Source organism: Peromyscus californicus, unplaced genomic scaffold (assembly GCF_007827085.1).
Source record: "Peromyscus californicus insignis strain IS unplaced genomic scaffold, ASM782708v3 Scaffold_20__1_contigs__length_68692818, whole genome shotgun sequence".
NCBI classification, from domain to species: Eukaryota; Metazoa; Chordata; class Mammalia; order Rodentia; family Cricetidae; genus Peromyscus; species Peromyscus californicus.
This window is the reverse complement of record NW_026294503.1, coordinates 24,691,923-24,713,312: the sequence shown is the minus strand read 5'-3', so window position 1 is coordinate 24,713,312 and position 21,390 is coordinate 24,691,923. Positions and strand designations below refer to the sequence as shown.

Below are 21,390 nucleotides of genomic sequence, written 5' to 3'. Positions count from 1 at the left end.
ACCTTGCTGCCCTCTTCAGATGATAGAGAACTTGACTCTGACAGACAGGGTGTGGAGGGACAGGGAAGGCAGGATGTTAAAGGTAATTCCTTAGGTGACTTATGAAACCTGAACATTTCTGTCTCTGCACCCCATGACACCATCTGGCTTACATGAGGACCAGCACGGGGCCTAAAAATGCAGCAACCTTCTCAATCCCCATTCTAATCCTGCAGGCAATTAGGAAACTGGAGCTGTGCACATTGCCAGTCCACGTCGGTTCTTACAGTGCAAGGCTCCGCAAACTCCGAGCAAGTCAGTGGAATGAGAGAAGCGATTTGGGGGGGCTCAGTTCTAAAGCCCTTCCTGTCTCCATAGACACCAATTAACTCTAGTGTTGACAGGCTGAGCTCTGTCTACAAGAGGGCCCCTTAAAATGGCAGCAGTAAACAAAGCAGCACACAGCAGATGTCACAGGAACACAGGGACAGGAGTCAGCTGGGAGACAGCCATGTGTTACTTCACATACCACCGAGTTCAGCAGATTTCTCAGGAAGCCTTGGGAAGGTCCCCTCCCTTGAGAGAATGCCCAGCAGCTGCCCTTGAGATGACTAACCCTGAGATTTTTTCACAGCTCTTCCAATAGAACACTGCACAAGTCTAGGGGGTACCACTTACTTAGCCTACATTTGGGGTTTCTTTGGGACCTTGAATCTTACCAGTTCTGATTGTTGGGGTAATCTAGCCAGATTCCTCATGCTGTGGGGGCCCCCTGTGGTTATCAAGGACACATCTGGATGCCCTACTTGAAGTTAGGATCACCTCTTGCTCATCTCTACATCCCCCCACCCCCGCCAGGTTTTCCACCAGGCCTTCCATATATAGATGCCAGGTAATTATTTGCTGAATGGATATCCTCTGGAGCATAAAATTCACCAGTCAGTGTGGAAGGCAGCCAATGCCACCAATGTCAGTGCTCAGCAGAAGGTCATTAGGTAACTCCATGAAAACGACATGCTGCATGGCATCTCAAAGTACCGGAAAAGCCTCTACTCCCCACCCTCTCGGATTATTAGTAGTTGAAACAGTGAACATGTCTGGGCCTTTGGATCTGTAGAGATGTTTGTATCTATAAGGAGATAACTTGATGTGCGTGTTATTTGCCCAAAGATAGGTGCTCTCAATGACTTAATGAAAGGCAGATAAGAAAGTAGAGTTTGGAGATGGTTTACTCAACCCTTCAGCAGCTCAATGATCTTGGGCAATTTCTGGATCTCTCAGAAATGTACTCTCCCCATCTGTGAATCAAAGGATCTTCCTAGGGTTGAACGAACTATCATGTGTATCGTATACAGCATGGTACTTGGAACTCCGAGTTATGTATTTTCCCCAAAGATAACACACTTGTGTGTTGACATTGAGCACAGAATCTGTGAGCTGAACCACTGTACACATATCTCCAGAACCCTGTCTTCTCTGACTATGGAGCCACTTGGAGCACACTGGCAGTCAAGGTCAACCCACACTGAAGGATGTCTCACAACAGTGGAGACATGGGCGTGTTTGACTTCAGTGTTGACAGCTTTGGCTCAACTCTAAACTCAACTTCAGTAGAAGTGAAGGCCAACTGCAATCTGCTTTGTCTGAATCCAGCAGCTAAAAAAGCACAAAAGTTAAAGTGACTTGAAAACAGAGCAGAAGGCAAAAGTAAGGCATTAACAATAATATAATTTAAATGTGTGTTGATATGTAAATTTAGTGACACTGATAAAAGTGACTCTATGGATTAAATAACTTCATAAAATATGCTGCCTTTCTTATGAAGAAGCAGCCAAGCCAGGAACTGGGCTAGAGGAATGTAAGTGACCTCACCAATACCAGTTTGCACTGGGTCACTGTAAGGATATGTACGAGGTTCAAACCTCAACACTGTGCAAAAAGGAACAAAAAAAAAAAAAAAACAACAACAAAACACCTTGCTTTCATGAGTCTTATCAACACAAGAACTTTTTGCTCAAAACCCAAACTCATCGGAATGAAGTCCATCTATGAAGAAAGTCCACACTGCTCTTGCTCTACTCACAGAAATGCATAAATAAATGGGATATCGCTTTCCATTTAGGAAGGAAGTCCATTTGGAATTGCACTAAAGAAGGCAATGGAGTTGGTCCCAACTAAAATACCACAAATGCATGAATGCTGTCCCCGCCACTGTTTACATAAAAGCCCATTAGAGATGTCTCCTGCCCCTCTTTGTCCTGTGAGCACCATACCTTGGTATAGCAGGGCTGATGGAGGGTGATGGGTGCCAGATGCTTTGGAGGGCATTTCTGCTTCATAGCCCACAGGCAAGTTGTCCAAAATGGCGTTGGAGTATTTGGTGGAGCCCAGCCACAGATATATATCAACTTTTGCCTGTACAGTCCAGCCAGCTGGCCGTTTCCCAGGAAGCTGGGGAGAGGGGACAAGGAAAGCTGTTTTAGCACCAGAAAGCAAGCATGGGCCTTATTCTGAGAAAAGGGATCCTTCCTGGACACATGACCTCGAGGTCTGTACAGAGGGCCACCCTCTAGGCTCTGTTTATATCACAAAACTGAAAATAATGGCCCCAGTTACCACAACGCACAACTCCGGAGGACGACCTGGGTTTGGAGGCCTTAGCCTTAAGCATGCACTCTGCTAATCACTACCAGGTCTGGGACCACTTAGGTCTAACAGGCAGGTGTGCTTATTGCCCTGTTTCACAGAACAGGAAGTTAGGCTCAGATAGACAAGTGTCTGTGTCCCCGTAGTCCTTAGCTGACACACCCAAGACTGGAGCGAGGGACTGATGAGTCCAGATGTAGACTCTTGGCTGAGCCCACAGCCTGCCTCTTCACCATGTTTTCCAATTCGCCTTACCTTCCTAGAACTCTGGCTACTGGGCTTACCACCGGAGTTTCCGTCCCCTCATTTGATTCAGGATTGCCTATCCTACTCTCCTATCCCACGCCTCTGTACGAGGGGAGGTCCTGCCTGCTCTTCCAGGCCCTTTTGCTAGCAGACATTTTCAGATCCTTCCTCCTCCTTAGGCAGTGTGGCTTTATGCCCCCCCCCCCGTCCCCCTCCCCCACGCCAATTCTCTGCTTCCTCTCCTGCGATGGCCTCAGATGTAATATGGGAGGGGGATGGGTACTTGTGTGTGCAGTGTTGAAACGGAAGCAGGGAGTGGTGTGTGGGTGCAAATGTATGTGTGGGGTTCATAGACCCCAAGACCACAAGGACACAGATGGGTGAATTCAATGTGCCTCTTTTGCTTCTTAGTCACCAGGTTTGGGATCTCCCTGTCCCCATCTGCAAAGTTCCAGGCACCAGCTCCAGCCATGTTCAGGACTTCTGAGGAGCAGAGCCAATGGCACTTAAGTCGATCTGAGCAGAGCCGATGACACTTGAGACATGGCTACTTCTCAGGATTCTATTGACTCTTCTAAGTGCCTCTTCATGGCAGCTTTTGAAATTGCCTCTCAGTAACTTCTCTTCTCTCCTACACTGAGTTCTTTCCACGGAAGATCATAAAGTCCTATCACCACAGCCATAACTTGTTCTGACAACTTCTAAAGCACCCACGGGGAGGCTTTGACTCCAAATTGAGCATGGCTGTTTGCCTTTGTCACTTGCTCTGAAGGTTCCAAAAGCAGATCTGGAACAACTCTCTCAAACCATGACCGCAAGTGCCCCTGGGCTCCGGCCAATGGGTGGTGCCAGGGAGCATCACAGATTCTGGGACTCAGCCCTGTCCTCCAAGAGCTCAAACCTAGACAATGGCACTCACTCAAATGATGCATGGGTAACTTTTATTATCATCTTGATTGGCTTAATAAGCATCTAACGAATCAGTGAGATACACCTTTGGGTGTGTCCGTGAGAGTGTTGACATAGGATTAAGTGGAAGGAGCGAGGGTAAGGCACACACTGAAAGCCGGCTTCACCATCTCATGAGCTGGAATCCCAGAGTAAATAAAGAAAGGAAAAGGAGGAAGTGAGCTGAACAGAAGCGCTCATCTCTCTTCTTCCTGCCTGTGGACAGAATGTGACTAGTCACATCATGCTCCCCCCACCCACACTTCCCAGCAGACTGTGGCAGACTGTGTGGCTTCAAACTGGGAGCCAAAAGCAAATCCTCCCTCTCAAGTTGTTTCTTATTGGGTACTTGGTTATAGACACAAGGGAAGTAGCTAATACAAGTGAGAAAAGAGGAAAAAAAAAAAAAACACTAAGGCAATGTTTCTCAACCTGTGGGTCGTGACCTCCTGCGGAGGTCACATATCAGATATCCTGCCTAACAGATATTTACATTATGTTTCAGAACAGTAGCAAAGTTACAGTTATGAAGTAGCAAGGTAAATAATGTTATGGTTGGAGGTCATCACAACGTGAGGAACTGTATTAAAGGGTCGCAGCATTAGGAAGGTTGAGAACCACTGGTCATTGGGAAAGGGAAGGAACCTCAGTGTTCTACCCTTTCTTTAAGATTCAAATGCACAGCTTCCCGTACTTCTTTCTCCCTTCTACGTGTTCAATGTCTCGTGGTCTGAAAGCATTAAATGTGAAATTTCAGAAATACGTCATTGATGAGGTTTATTACAATGTACCGTTATAAATGTTCCATTTTGCTATTAGTTATTGTTATAAACCTCCATTTGTCGATTAAACTTTATGATAGGTATGCGTTTACAGGGAAAATAGTATGTGTGTTGTAATTGCATGCCATCCCCTCCCTGGGTGTCTGGAACATTCTCTCAGTGGATAGGAGGGCACTATCATGCTGAGCTTTAGACAGTACCTTAGAGTAGGACCAGTCAAGAAAGCATCCCAGAAGGAGGAAGGAATACAAACAGAGATCTGGCAGTAGGAGCTCATATTTAGTGGGTGTCTATGCTGTGCCAAGAATGGTAGAGAAAGCTTTCCGACCTGAAGAGCTCACGCCAGGGAGCATAAGACCAGTGCAGAGGAGTCAGGATTTAACCCTTAGGAAGAAGGATACTGTTATTTACTCAGCTAAAAAATAAAACAAGCCGGGCGGTGGTGGCGCACGCCTTTAATCCCAGCACTCGGGAGGCAGAGCCAGGCGGATCTCTGTGAGTTCGAGGCCAGCCTGGGCTACCAAGTGAGTTCCAGGAAAGGCGCAAAGCTACACAGAGAAACCCTGTCTCGAAAAACCAAAAAAAATAAAATAAAATAAAATAAAACAAGCCTACTTCATTTTGGGTAAAGGCCACTACTCTACAACCTATAATTTTTTTTTTTTTTTAGATATTTTTTTTTTTTTGGTTTTTTTTTTTTTTTTTTTTTTTTTCGAGACAGGGTTTCTCTGTGTAGCTTTGCGCCTTTCCTGGAACTCGCCAGGATAATAACGCCTGACGCGCGTTGAGAACTTACGCGGGTCTAGGCCCTGGCTTAATGTTTCCTCTTGCGGAATGTTCTGTCACCTGCATGTCAGAACAAGCACTCTTTCATTCAGTCTCCCAATGGTTCTGCAATACTTGTTTTTTTTTGAGACAGTGTTTCTTTGTGTGGTTTTGGTGCCTGTCCTGGATCTTACTCTATAGACCAGGCTGGCCTCGAACTCACAGAGATCCGCCTGGCTCTGCCTCCTGAGTGCTGGGATTAAAGGCGTGCGCCACCACCGCCCGGCTACAACCTATAATTTTAAAAATTGTAATAAGATAAGTGACTTTCCTTCATCATTTCTCTGATGATTTGAAAACTTGTTCAAGCAAATGAATATTTATTGAGAAGGCTGATAATCTAATTCAGTTCTATACTGTTTGATTCACATCTGGAAGGCCCCGGGTTTGATTTACAGCATGGAATGAAAGCGAGGAAGGGAGGAAGAGAGAGAGGGAGAGAGAGAGGGAGAGAGAGAGAGGGATGGGACCAAAGAAAACAGAGTAAGCATGTGCCAGCTTAAGGCTATTTGTGGTAGTAACAGCATCTCTTATGCTATTTGTAGCCATCCCTGGGACACCAATTCACAAAGGCAGGGGTTTGTGTCTGGTGTGTCACAGTGCTGTTTCCAAGTCTTAGAAAAGAGTGCTCGGTGCCAGAAGAATGCAGCAAATATTTGTGGAATAAATATTATGATTCGCCAGGATAATAACGCCTGACGCGCGTTGAGAACTTACGCGGGTCTAGGCCCTGGCTTAATGTTTCTTCTTGCGGAATGTTCTGTTACCTGCATGTCACAACAAGCACTGTTTCATTCAGTCTCCCAATGGTTCTGCAATACTTGTTTTTTTTGAGACAGTGTTTCTTTGTGTGGTTTTGGTGCCTGTCCTGGATCTCACTCTATAGACCAGGCTGGCCTCGAACTCACAGAGATCCGCCTGGCTCTGCCTCCCAAGTGCTGGGATTAAAGGCGTGCACCACCACTGCCCGGCTCTGCAATACTTTTAATGAGGATGTTTTAGGAATAAGGTGAATGTCAGGGAAAAACACAGTTATCTAACGTCACAGAGCAGACAGCATTAGAGTGAACGCACACCCAGCCCTGTGCAGAGTCCCACCCTGCTCCTCACACATGCTGTGTGTGTCTGTGTGCACACACATGGCCTGAGCATCCAGTTAAAGTGCAGATTCTGACTCGGGAGTTCCAGGGTGGAGTTTGAGCTTCTATACTTCTTTCTGTCGGTGTGGGCCTGCTGACCCACAGACCTTAGTTTTAAGTTTTTAAGTTGCATGGCTCTTAACATACTATTAATATACTATGCTATATTTCTTCCAAGTAATGGAAAACAAAAGCAAACATCATTATTTTCTACTGATGGTAAACAAACTGTGTGTGTGTGTGTGTGTGTGTGTGCGTGTGCGTGCGCGCCTGTGTGTGTGAACCGCAAACGAATTCCACAGGATACTGCTACATTCCTAAAGTCATAATATGCAAATTTTCCAAACAAACAAAAACCCATCAGCATTCACAAATCAAAATTGCTCTCACACATCCACATTTGATTTATTCAACCTTTTGAGACTAGAATGGAGATCAGCTAAAAACAGTAATGAATGGAGAGGCATAGAAACAGTCTGATAACCAACATCAAAATCCTGCGTGAGATGAAATGCTCAAGTCTCAGCCTTTCCCAGGCCACATCTATCTCCCACCTCCCAAACTGGGCCCTGGACTAGAAGGTCTGCCCATTAGAGTCCTTGTTAGAGTCGGAAGGAAAATGTCCCTCCTGGACATCTGAGCACTTGTTTCCCGGCTCCTGGCACTGATTGGGAGGCTGTAGAACCTTTGGGTCTGTAGTTTAATTGGCAGAAATGATGGGGGCCTGTGAAGACTGTCTCCTCCCTTGTGTTGGCCCGTTAGCTCTGCTTCCTGATCTCTACCCCAAAGGAAGCCTCTCCTGCAAGCTCTTGTCACAGATCCACTCTGTCACCATTCCTTCCCCACCAGGAAGGACTGTGCCACCTAACACTGTGCGTCCAAGTACAAACACTCAACCCCGCCACTGAGCCTGCCAGGCATTCGAACACAGTAGCAGGCAGAGTGACTAACAGGCTGTAAGTAGATATTCCGGAGCAATATATTGACAAACTCGGCTTTCAAGGCTTTCAAACGTTTGGGTATTTCCTGACTGCAGACCTTCCAGCAGTCTTCTTCTGACCCACGGGCACCGTGAAACTCCACGACTTTCCGGAGTGACAATCACAACCTCCTACAGGTCTTTGAACAGAGGCTGCCTACAAAAGCCACCCAGCAGATGGCTGTGCCATCGAATACACTCTGAGGAATTTCGGGCTTAGAGATTGTAGAGATTTACAGTGTTTATTTCCACTTCTGAATTCTCCACTAAGGACCCAGAGTGAGACTGGGTTTCCCTGACACAGCCTTGGTTTTTTTTTTTTTTTTTCCTCTTCAGGCTTACTATTTAAGGAAGGAGAAAAATAAAATAAATAAATAGAAAGAAGTGGTGGGTGGGAGGGAGTTGAAATGAAAGGTGACAGTCGAAAACAGGACGGAAAAACACTTCTGCTGAATCGTCCTTTCAAGATGTAGAAGTAACTGAATTCAAGGAGACTTAGAAAGTTATCATTCATGGCAATCCCAGTGCAAAGGAAAATGCAGATAAAGAAAGCCATAAACACATTGATAAAGATAACACACAGGCCGGAAGCGTCGGGAAAAGCGTTTCTCCCGTCTCAACTGTATCTATGCCCTGGCTGGATGCGACAGATGCTCTTTGCTCTCATTTTGTACGGTGCCAGGATACATCACAATATTTAGCAGAGGGTAACTTCATACCGTTTTCTAGTATTTTTAGCACGGGGCCTTTGGAAATGATTGGCTGTTTTTAAGGCAAATCTTTCTGACATCTGCAACACTCTTTGAATGGAGAAGGTTAAATACAGTCTCTCATATTTGGGAATGAATGACCTGGGTTAAAAAAAAATGGCCTTTTTTTTTTCACTTACAGTTTTATAGGAGCAGATTTTAAAAGTTAATTTACACACAGGACAGGAAGAGATGAGCAAAGCCACTGGGTTAATAAGAAAGAAATAAGCAAAACCTGCCTTCACTGCTGTGTCAAATTCTGACAAGGGTAACTTCGGGAAAGAAGGGTTCACTTTGGGTGGTGGTTTAAGGGAAGCTACAGTCAACCGTAGGGGGAAGGCACAGAGGTGGGAGGTGAAGTGGCTGTCTGTCCGTCAGGTCCACTTCAGGGCCATCAGAAATCAGAGACCGATGGATGCCTGCCTGTGCTCAACTCTTTCCCCATTTCCTCCTTTCTATTCAGTCTGAGACCCCAGGCCGTGGGATGGTGCCACCACACATAGGGTGGTCCTTCCCACATCACAAATGCACCTGGGCCGAGTCTCATATTCATTCTAAATCCAGTCAGATCAAGCACCACAGCCACCAACAACCAACAAGTTCTGAAGGGGTTAACAGCGTCCCCTGGGACGCTGGATGCCCATTGTTTGAACACAGGTGTTTATTGAGTGATTGCTCTGCAGGAAGCGCAAGTATGTGTTCTTTGCTTGAATTTACTCACTTAAGCCTCACAATCACATCCATGTAGTGGATGAAAAGTAGAATAAACACTCTTCAAACAGATGGAGAATATTAAGCAACTTGTCCAAGATCACACAGCCGTAAATATTTGCCCAGAATTCTGTTATGGGTTGAATTACGTTCCTCCCAGATTCATCTGTTTTAGTTCTTAATCTCCAGCACTCAGACTGTTACCCTATTTGGAAGGAGGGTCATTGCAGATGTGATTAGTTAAATAACTGTACTGGAATAGGATGGTCCCTGAATCTAGTATGACTAATACCCTTATAAAAAGAATGCTCTCTCTCTCTCTCTCTCTCTCTCTCTCTCTCTCTCTCTCTCTCTCTCTCTCTCTCTCCTTTTCCTTTCTTTCTTTTACTCATTCATTTTTTCTTTTTCTTTTCATCACTGGGGGTTGACCCTAGGACCTTGCATGTGTTAGGCAGGTTTGTTACACTGAACTACATCTCCCCTACATGTCCATTCCTCTCTTTTTTTTTAAGAAAAAAAATTAAGATGGTATCTCACTAAGTTGTTCAAGATGGCCTTGAACTCACTCTGTAGCCAAGGCTGACCTTGAAATGCCTCAGATTCCCAAGTATTTGGGATTGAAGGCCTTCATGCCCAGATAGGCTTGAATTTAAACAAACATATTAATTGTATGTATGATGAGGTTAATTTAAAAAATACATTAAAAATATAGATTAACTCCTGTGAAGAGATGCCTTGGAAACATTATACAGGAGAAAATGACAGGAGAACCAGATAGAGAAAACGTCCAGTCTCACTAGTAATCAAAGGAGTGAAAATCTAAGCTAGACGGTTGGTCATTAGATTGAAAGAGAAATCTACATGCCTCTGAAGACATAACGATTAGAAAGCTACAAGAAAGCACAGAACTGGAATTTAGATCAAGAAGCCTGAGGTCTCCCAGCTGTCCTCTGTTTCTGAAAACACTGGAAGGCGTTCTAGACATGGACACATGCTAAAAATTCTAAGCCACTCAGGATCAAAAGAAACTGGTCTTCTTTTGGTCTCAAGCCAACTTACCTTGAGAAAGTGGGTTTTGATCTTCCCGCAGTGCTTGCCCATCTGCTCTCTGATGGGGGAGTAAAGCAGGTCTTTGGCAGCAATTCTGGCATAGGCTACTCTCTTGTTGTTACTGAGCATCCAAATGAAGACATCTGGGAGAGTGTGCTGTGGCTGTGTGGAGGAGGGATATAATCAGATAGGTTGGTATTTAATGGATGTGCTTCTAGAGTCTACCTATCCCCAAAGAACCCTTCTTCTGCAAGCAGAAGATAGAAGAAGACAATGTAGGTATTTAAACACCTGTACAAACAAGCCAGTGAAGTGCCACTTGCTTGAGAAGGAAACATCTTGGTCATGAGGTAGGAATACATGTGACTTCCACTGTATTTGCTAGATCTGTGTTGGAGCACCTTTGATTGCCTACATTTCTTGATATATCAAGCAAACGCTTTTCTACAGATTTCCATTGATTCTTTTTCAATGCAGATATTGACTTAGCTTCAAAGCATTATATTTCCTCAGAATCATGTATCATTTCCAGAAAGTTCAAATGAAAAGACAAGAACAAAAGTGTGCTAATGCCCTTGAATCATTTCCCAGTTGCTTTTAGGAAAAAGAAAACAAATCTAGAGAAGCCTTGTGCCTAAGATCTAGTTGCCAAATAGCTGACTTCCATTTCAGCCATTTGGAGAAACTCCACTAAACTTTTTAGAAATTTAAAAATTTTTTAAATTGAGCGATTCAACAAGGAAATGCAGGTTTTCATTTCAAGTGTTCCATGATTTTGTGTTTGAAATGTACATTTATGGACCAATAAAACTATAAAAATAGGAGGAATAGTGTTTGAGCTGGAAGTAGGTGCCCTGTCTTGCTCGTATTTGACATACCTATTTGATACTGAAAAGGGGCGTTCACCCCTTCTATCTGATATGGAGCCAAAGGCAAAGGTAAGGGATTCTAGCCAGCTCACAAAAATGGCTCTGGAAGGTCTTGCCCTTCTCCCCCATTCTCTCTGTCTTGCTAAAAACTATTAGATTACATCCCTAAAGCTCTCCACCAAGTGCTATTCCCTTATTTGGCCACTTCCTCCTTCTGAAGTTGACTACTGAAGTCCAGTTATCCAAGTATTGAAGTCCAGCAATCAAAAGCCCCCTTTGACTTGCCCAATTAACATGCCCAATTAAAATCAAACCCCTCATCCTAATACAGAGTTTCCATTTTTACCTTTATAAACTGCCACTTGCCTATGGGTCATATCTGTCTCCTCTCTACCCAGAGGCAGTCCTTTGTCCTCTGGGACAAATATTCCTGTCCTCTCTCCCTTGTTCCCTTCCCCTCCTCCCTCATCCTCTACCTCTGGTCTTTGTCTCTTATTCCCTGTCCTTTGTCTCTCTGGGGCAAATAGATCTCTCTGTGCTGAGAACTTGTTCTTAGAGGTCCTGAGCCGATACTTTTCCTTTCAAGTGGATAGTCTGGTTAGTTACAGACAGGAAGACCCAATCCCTATCCCCTCAAACCTTCCATGTTCTTCATAAAAGTCTCTTGTCTACTGTTTAACATTACCTGTCTCACTGTTAATATGCTTCCAGAGGACAAATACTAGGAGAGAGAATCACGATGTCTAAGAGCCAATGGTGCAAAAAGTTCAAGTATCTCTCCCCGACACCATCTCCCACAAAGTCCAACGTAGGAAATGTACCCACAACCGTAGGCTTCAAGAAAGATTCAGTATTTGACAGAAGCAAATATGATCCCTCTTAAAAGATCATTCTAGAAGATACCAGAAAACATTCCTTACAACTAACTTTAAAACGGGATGCTGTTTAATCTTTATTGAACCTGAGTTTAAATTCTCTTATAGTTGAAAACCTGTCAAAGTCCCCACCCTCAGCATTCTTATTTGGACTTTTCTTGTGCTAGGGGACATGCTTTTTATTTTGCTGAACACTCTGGCTTTATGAAAAATCAATATAGCGATCTATATTTGACTTAATTTTTAAAATTTCTCCTCCCATCACTAAGCAAATATTCAACTCATTCATCCCCCCTCTCTGGGAAGATTTCTTCCCCATCCTCCCAGTGAACTTTGTCTGTAGGGTTGATTACCTCATCCACAAGAAAGCGGATCTTCTCCACAAAGCTCTGGGCTTCACCGATCATCTCATCAAGAGATAACTTTTTCTTCTGTTGTTGAATGGCCCCTTTGGCCTCCTTGGCCATTGCCTCCTAAAAAAGACAAGAGTTAGTGTAGATCTTTCTAGAAGTCTGGGGAACAAACATTGCCCCGTGGCTGGAGTGTCGTAAAGGTGTTTGCAAACTCCATACAAGACTGTATTGAGTCCCGCATTGTGCATAGGAATGTGGAGAGAGTAGGTACCATTTCCTTTGGTAGATAGATGGGATGCTGAGACCGAGAAAGTGCAGAAACTTGTCCAGGCTACAGAAGTACAAGACAGTATCTGAACTAAGCTTCCCAGTGCTTAATAACAACTGTAATAATGGCAGCTAAACTTTGTTGAGTTATTACTTTATGCCATGCAATGTTCTTTCATTACTCCTCTTAGTGACCTTAGGAGATGGGTATCAATATTTCCATTTTAAGGTGAGAAAAAAGTCACACAGCTCCTGGTCCTGATTTGCAGCTCAATTCAGAATGAGCATCACTTTCTCATCTTAGAAATATGAAGGATGCTTCCAGCCCAAGGTACCATCTGAGAAGCAGGAAGAGAGTCAGGAGAGTGTTTCAAATACCAAACACAATTATCGTATAACCCAGGCATTATAGCACACCTCTGCGTCCCAGCACTTGGAATGGGGATGGAAACAGGAGAATCAGTAGTTCAAGGTCATCCTGAACTACATAGCATGTTTGAGCTCAGCCTGGGCTACATGAGACCATGCCAAGAAAGGAAGAAAGAGTGGATGGGAAAGAGGAAGAAGGAGGAGGAGATCATAGGGAGGGGCAGAGGAAGGGAGGAAGAAGCAAAAAAAATACTTATTTGTATTCACCCTTTCCAGCTATACTTACGGGATTTGTTAAAAAGAAAAAGAAAGAAGTCTCTTCCAGTGCCCTGTGAATTGGCTGTGCTTACTCCTTCCTTCTCATAGCATCCCCCGCTCCCCCACTGGGCCCCAGGCTCATGGCTCCTCGGGAGGCCCTGGACCAAGCCAAGTTCAGTCTACCCTAAGGCTGTAACATTAGGACATTCTTATTGCTCTCATGTTCTTCCTGGCCTCCACATGGCTTAAATTTAAACATCACCATTTATTATATGATGCCACATATTTCCCTGGTCACTGTGGCTTTAGTGAGTTTCCCTTCATAATCATAACCCGTGATTATTTTTACGTACGGGTTGTTTTCCTGTCTGCATTTTGACTTCTAGTTGGACAGGGAGCCCCTGTCTGGTTCTTATCTTGCACCATTCATGTTGTCATAGACACCACCACACAACAGTGACATACAGCACATCCTTGCCACACAGAGCGTAGTAAGGATATTTGGAATGAGTAAGTCAGTCCGTTTATGGACTCCCCAAAGACAAACTGTCAGTTTTGTGTTCCTAACACTTTGTCCATGCCTGACACACAAGAAGCCTTCTGGTGATGCTGACTACAAAAGTTAATACCTGCTGTCTGTCGGGTACTAAGACTGCAGTTGGACATGATGTTTCCTTGGACATTTTTGTGAAATGGAAGCAAAAGTAACACATGCAAATAAATGTACAAAGCATCATGATTTCAGACAGGGGTGAAGCCAGGCTTCCTGGAGGCTTTGAATCTGAGCTGAGCTATAAGTGAATAGAATTCATCAGTCAGTAAGAAAACAAATGGCAGTCCCCACAGAGGGAACAATCACACCAAATGACAGTCCCTACAGAGGGAGCGTTCACACATGCAGATACACAATCAGCAAGAGTCCAGCCAGTTGGAGCACAGATACAGGGTAAAGGCATACTGCAGGACAAGGCCAGGATGCTAGGTCAAGCACAGCTCTGTACAGCATGCAAAGGGAATTTAGACTCTGTCCTACGCATTATTGATGGACTCCATTGATGTGCTATGAACAAGTGATCATGTTGAATTTCGTTTCTGAAGGCTTTTCAGTTGTGGAATTGAAGATAGGCTAGAGGAAGTCTACTGCAAAGTCTAGGCCAGAGGTTCTAAGCACTAGTTCAGGTAGTAATTCACAGGCTAGCGAAGTGGTGTAAGTTCTAGAATGCTTAAGGGACAGAATCAAGAGGATCTGGAGTGGCATTGACTGTTTGAGGTGGGAGATTAGAAGTCAGCATGGATACAGAGGCTTCTGGCTGGATCAGTAAGTACTGCTGGGTGTGCCAATGCAGGATGGAGGAGAAAGCTAGAAGAGGTGGGGGTGAGTAGGAGATACTGAGTGGGAAGTGTTCCAAGACATCTGATTTCCATTAGGAGGCAAGATATACTGATCCAGAGATGAGAGACATGAGTCTACGATGGTGAATTTTTATAGCCAACTTGATTAAAGAATACCTTGGGCATTAAGAAGATACAACTTTGAAAGTGTATGTGAGGGTGTTTCTATAGAGGTTTACTGAGGAGAAAAGACCCACCCTGAATGTGGATAGCATCATCTGTTGAGCTAGACTGAATGAAAAGGAGGAAGTCCACTGGACACCGTCATCCCTCTCTCTCTGCTTCGTGAACTGTGGAGATATGAACAGCCCCAGCTACATGCTCCCACAACCACAAACACTGCTGTACCCGCCCTGCATGATTGAGTGTTATCTTTCAAACCCTGAGCCTACATAAATCCTTGTGGTGATATTGTGCTCCCCAAAATATTGTGCACCCTAATAAACTTATCTGAGGTCAGAGAACAGAAAAGCCACTAGATATAGAGGCCAGAAAATGGTGGCACACATGCCTTTAATCCTAGCATTCCAGAGGCAGAGATCAGTCTGGATCTGTGAGCTCAGAGCCACACTGGAAACAGCCACGCATGGTAACAAGAGCCTTTAATCCCAGTAAGTGATGGCAGGAAGCAGAAAGGTATTTAAGGCATGAAAATCAGGAACTAGAGCTGGTTAAGCTTTTAGGCTTTTGAGCAGCAGTTCAGCTGAGATCTATTTGGATGAGGACTCAGAAGCTTCCAGTCTGAGGAAACAAGATCAGCTGAGGAATTGGCGAGGTGAGGTTAGCTGTGGCTTGTTCTGCTTCTCAAATCTTCCAGCATTTACCCCAATACCTGGCCCTGGGTTTGTTTTTATTAATAAGAACTTTTAAGATTCCTGCTACAAATCCTTCCTCTCATAAGTCTGTTCACTGTGGTGAGAAAAGGAACAGATACGAGACATCATTAAGATGCTGCCATAGCCGGTTGGATCCAGCCAGGACTGATGGACAATGAGCAGACAGAACTCTACAGAGAATATGCAATGGAGAGAAGACACAGACAGCATGTCACTAGAGGATCAGAGGAAGGACCAGACTGAAAGATCTTACAGATGATGGGAGCCAGCCCCCTGGGACATCCTGGGGGACAGAAGAGAAGTGTTCTAGAAAGAAAGGTGAAGGAAGAGTTTAGGTACCCATGTTTAGTCTCTGGAATTGGATTAGCTAGTTATGAGTTCTTAAACAAACAAAAAAGATCTTCCCGAATTCTGCTCATATCTTTACAATGTCCCCCACAGAGTCAAATACAGAGAGATTTTTCTTGGCAGAATTATCACAGCATCACCCAAATGTTCCTTTGTGCTATTGCTGGAACTGAAAGTTCAAGGTCAGGTATTTCAGGATCTGACTTGGGCTGACATTTCTCAGCCATCACTCATTCTACAAGGACCGAGCATCTGTAAGGTCACTTTAAACATCTGCAGGCACGGTGCTAGTGGGCAGGACACAGAAGGTCGTCAGTAGCTTCCTGTCCTCAAAAAGTTCTGGCAACCCTTAACACGATTCTCAGTAGGGACCCGAGGAGGGGAGAATTGCTACTTCTTTTTAGCTTCTGATTTGTGAGAGAGACATGAAGGCGGCGGAAGAGTCTAAGAACATAGCCTTAAAAAGAAAAAGAATACGGGCATTTTGGCTGCATGTCTGTGTACCATGTGCAATGCGTGCTGAGGCCAGAAGAGGGCATCAGGTCTTCTGGAACTGCAGTTGTGAGCCTCCACGTGGGTGCTGAGAATCAACCTTGGGTCCTCTGGAAGAGCAGCTGTTTTTCCTAACTACCCGGCCATTTCTCTAGCCTGGGTCTACCAGCTTTAAGAAAATGCAAATTTCAGAGGAAATAAGGGGAGGTTCCATCTGAATGAGAAGTGGAACTGTGGGGCTTCCAGCTCACCCTTGTGAATCCTCAATAGACGTGAGCGCCTTTCCTACCCAGCACACGTTCTTTCCCACTGCTATCTCTACCTCACAGAAAAGTGTGTTCTTTAAACCTTGTCCTTGTCTGGCCTGTGACCTATGTGTCATCCGTGAGGTTTATTTTTAAAGCACATGCTTTAACTCCGTTCAAAATATAAATAGGTTTTCACATACCAGCTCTTGCCAGCAGAGCGTGAGTCGTTTCTTATCTAACGCAGTTTGGTTCAACATCTTCGGTTTCTTTTCTGCTTCAGAGATAAAGGAGCTGAAAGAGAATATCCGTTTTGCAGCCTACTTAGTGAAAATCCATTTGTATGATTCCAGAGATCTGCAAAAATATCTACTTTCTGTGGCACAGTCAAAAGCTGATAGAGCCACAGAGCCAAGGTTTTTAATTTAGGATTAAACAATGGTGTGCTAACATTTCTCATAGACAAAAAAAAAAAAAAAAAAAAAAAAAATTGGAAATGATCCCCAGACCCTGTGCCTGTGTTCATTTGGGGAATTTATGAATTTCATTTTCTTTCAGTACATACCCATTGCGACTGCTATCAAATTCCATAGCAAATTTGCCTGAAATAATACAGCTCTCTGTCTTACATATTTAAGACATAGCAAGACTTTTCTAAAATGTTTCGTATCAAGCAAATATTTTAGAATGAAGACTGAAATATGTGCCCATCTTCTTGAAGAGGAATATTTTTGGAGATGAAATTTTAAATGTGTCAAGAAGGAAAATAATAAAGGCTATGAGTGCAATTCAAGAAAAAATGTAAATGATCTGAAAATCTTAAGGAAGTACCATACTGTCTTTAGTGATGACTTAAATGATATTGAAATCAATGCTACTTCATTTATAAATTAATAATATGCAAAATTAGTGGTGGTGTGGGAGAGGATGGGAAAATGTATGCTGCTGTAGAAGTAACTGGTTATTTCTTACAAACTACTTGATAGCACCTGTGGACATTTTAACATGTGCATAATTGATTAAAAATTATAGTAGAATTCTTGTCCTTTGGAAATAGTGGAATGATTTTGCAAGAATATATTTATAGAGTATATGCTTTAGTAATAAAATAAGCAGAGCAATAAAATATTGTTAATGACAAATTAAATTTATTTTGGTATATCTATGTATGAAGATGCCTGTGCTATATTGCTGAGTGTCGAAGCAACTTGTTGGACAAGTATCTGCTATTATTGTGAAGAAGCAAAGTGTTTTATGAGTATGTGTGTGAGGATGTGTGTCTGCAAAGGCAGGAAAACCCAGTCCAGGAGGACGAATTCATCTCTTTTCTCTGAAAGTAGGAATGTAGAGAAAATTGAAAATGTCTCTTTTAATATCATATCCATAATAGAACTATGGGATATGGAATATAGATGTGAAAACTACCACAAAGGAAACTTATGAAGAGAAGAATAGGATGAGAGACCCCACACTCATGCTCTGCCTGGTGCCTATAGGAAACCCTCCTAGGTTCTCTTTGAAGATACTATTAAAGCCACATTTTTTGTTCCTTTTTACAAAGAGTAAGAGGACTATATTTGGGGATAGACGTAATCTTATTGCATTCCTGTGTTTATTAGAAATACAGGGAATGCTATCCCACTCTCCAGGATGAATCAGCCCAAGTAGACATGTTACCTCCTTAGGGTCTCTGCTATCACACAGAGGCCAGTGGAAACACATTTCTCTGTATCAGAATTTGGGTGAGTGATAAGGTATGGGTTCCATCCAGTCTCCATCTTTCAGACCCAGCCTGCTCTTTGACTGTGCATGACCTCGTCACCCCTACACAATGAGCGGCTCATCCTTGCTGTGGAGGAGACCTCGGAAGACCAACCGCTCAACCAAGAAAGGAGCAGGAAGCAGGAATTCCAATCTGACCTCGGGTCTGACCTGCCCTCTCAGATCTGCAGTTACCAACTATAAATCCACCATTTCAGTCATCGACACACGTGGATGGTTTGCCAGCTGACTGGAAACGTGAAGAAAAGAGGGATCATTAGCTATCATCCTCAAGTAACCCCCTCATGTAGAAGAGTTATTGAGCGATTGCTTGCGTGCCAATACTTCCCAAGATGAGAGATGGGGTGATGAAACTTTGTAAAGATGTATTTAATTATATATGTGTGTAATTGAAGATGTATGGAATTAATATAAAAAGTATTTAATATTGTTTTGTGTTGAAAGATAGCAAAACAACACATTTATTTCTTTGTCCACGTGTGGGTGAATATATATGAGGCTAGATATATACACATGAATGAACACACACAGCAGACTATCTGTCGTATCTACTGCCGGTCTACTGGTTTTTACCTCTGATATAACTTAATCTCCACCCGCTTTTTAGTAATTCCATTTTTAGCAAGTTCTCATTTTTCTTGTCTTGACTGAGTTAATTTTAAGAGATGGTCCAAGTTGCTTCTACTTGGGACAAGTTGCCGCTAAAGACCCCAAGAGAGCTCCGCCTACCATCTGTGTTGCTACGGAGTCCCTTGCTGTTACTGCGGGTTGTATTAGTGACTTGGTTCAAAGAGGATGTGTCAAGAGCAATCAGATGAGGTTTCGGTCAAGGCCCACTGTGTTTTCCACCTGACTGACACTCTCTCCAACTCTTCCTGTCTGTTCATCGTGATAAGAGCATCTTAGACAGACCCGTGCAGCAAAGGATTAAGGATGGATGGCCTCAAACTGAAAGCTAGCAAGGAACTGAAGTCCTCAACCCAACTACCCGGGAAGAACTGAATCCCATAGGTAACCAGAGGAGTGATTTGGGAAGTGGATCCTTCCTAGCTGGGCCTAGAGATGACATTAGTCCCAGTAACCCAGGGAGTCCTGTGCTCAAAATCCACTCCTGCCTTCCTGATGGACACAAACTGCCATGTGAAAAAACAGTGACAAGCCACTAGGTTTGAGGGTCAATTGTTACTCAGTAATAGATCAGTATACCCTGCTTTCAGAGTCTCTTAGTATATTGTCTGCCACCTAAAATAGAAGTCCTTAACTGGGTTTTTTAAAATCAATTAAGTATCACTTGATAAAGCATTATGCATCTAACTGCCGTATAATTGTTGAGTATCTACCAAACAAGAAGTGCCTTGCTGGATGCTGATGCTGTGAGGACTTTTTCTTGTTCCGTAAAGAATCGTAGCAGTTGGTCTGTCTAGTTTCGCCTTCTCCCCTTTGACTTACGCGGTAGTTCTTTATGTATCAGGAAGGGATACAATACTGTAAAGTGCCCATCCGAATGTGTGTGAGAGCAGCTGATTTCTCAAGGTCATTAAAAGCTGAGTCCACCTGAGCTGCCTGGTGCTGTCACTCACCTGCTTTGACTGATGAAGTCACTGAGCACGGTCTTCATCTTCTCTTCCGGTGCCTCCTCTGAAACCTTGACCAGCTCCCTCACTTCTTCTATGCCTTCTTCCTGAAGACAAACCACAGCGTGTGGGACTTGTGGTAGAGATCACCGATTGTCACATTCCAGAAACAACAGTGGCCTGTCTTTGTCTCTGTGGTTTTGGAGAGGCAGGAAGAGCCCCCTCTTTCTTGAACTTAGCCTGGAAGTACTGCTGCCTTCCTACTTCGATCCCCCCTTTCCTCAGGTCCAGATGAGCATCCTCTCCTGTATTACTCAGAACCATTGTGTCCCAGATCGATTCCTATCTAACTAAGCATCATTCTGTGTCACCCATATTGTGGGAAACTTAATATCATGAGAAATATTTCCTAATTTTAAAATGTATGTATTATTATAAAAAAAATTTCAAAGTCAACATTTGTCAATTTTACAAAGTAATGTAACCCCACTGGCATTTGAAAAGCAATTCTGAGTATATCAGGTTTGGGGGCAGGGAACAGGGTAGATTGGATATAACAGTGACTATATGCTGATATACTTAATAATTTTGCATTTCTCTTTGGGCATCAATTCCAGGATTCTACTCAGCATCCCAGAGGAAAATGGGGTCTAAAGGGAAATGCCAGTATTCCTACTGCTTTGCTAGAATTTATAAAAGCTGCATTTTTACCACCTGCCAAAATCTGGTGCCTGAGGACTCAAGCTCTGTTCTTTGAACCTCCAATACACAAAGAAGAGGCATCACAACGGAGTAAGTAGTCTAAGGATTTGGGCTCTGGCTTGGGCGACCTGGGTTCAAATCCAGGCTGTGGCTTACTGGTAAATCAATCTCATTATACACAGTTTCTCATTTATAAAATAGGAAATTAATAGGAACCACCTACCTTACTGCCATAGAGGGAATAAACTTAGTCATGGAAGCCATGAAGGGCTATTGACACTGAGCAGGGAATTAGAAAAGAGTGCTAAAGACTATTGCAGTCTCTAAGGAATATTCTGGTTTGCTTTGTCATTGCTGTTAGTGGTGAACTCTATCTATTCTGCCTGAAGAATAAATAAGGCCTGTCTTGCAAAGCCTGTGACCTGCACATTGTGTGAGCCTAGTCTAGGCTTCTCTGGCTATTTTCAGAGTCTAGCTCCCCAACGCCTAGAATCCCACAGTTGAAGACACTACTTTGCTTTACAGAAGTTGGGTTGTGAAGCAAAGAGGAAAGAGATACACGTTCTCTCCTTAGGGTGGCTTCTAGTGGACCAGGAAGGTGAAACAAGAGTCATCTGATGAGGCCGTGGACAGTGAGTGGAGGATTAGAGGATGTCCCTCCCCATGAGACCTGTGGGTAGCAAGAAATGTGAGGGTAAGGAAAGGGCCATTTGAAGCCAGGATTTGTTAACTTTGTGAGATATCTTCTCCTCCTGCCTTTGGGAGATGAGGATCCAGCCACTTGTTAGGTCCTGTAAGAGCAAAAGCCAGAGCAGGGGTTCTGATTTGGATAGGCTGATTTGAATTTGGGGATTTTGCAAAACATTCTCATTCCTCTGGGTTCCCATGATCGAAGCCTTGAAATACAGCAACCCCAATTCAGTGATGTTTGACCTGAGGTCAAGGCCATGGTTGAAGAGAAAAGCATATCTCTC

General features: G+C 43.7%; 1 protein-coding gene across 1 annotated transcript in view; it reads right to left on the bottom strand.

Annotated features, from left to right (window-relative positions):
- Nucleotides 1–21,390, bottom strand: part of Fer1l6 (fer-1 like family member 6) — a 125,935-nt gene that overhangs the window by 68,729 nt on the left and 35,816 nt on the right. The window contains exons 14-18 of the mRNA XM_052747861.1: nucleotides 19,721–19,821; nucleotides 16,562–16,652; nucleotides 12,152–12,271; nucleotides 10,064–10,216; nucleotides 2,253–2,430 (exon numbers count right to left, since the gene is read on the bottom strand). Coding sequence (XP_052603821.1) covers nucleotides 2,253–2,430; nucleotides 10,064–10,216; nucleotides 12,152–12,271; nucleotides 16,562–16,652; nucleotides 19,721–19,821 — 643 coding nt within the window. The remainder of the gene's footprint in view (nucleotides 1–2,252; nucleotides 2,431–10,063; nucleotides 10,217–12,151; nucleotides 12,272–16,561; nucleotides 16,653–19,720; nucleotides 19,822–21,390) is intronic.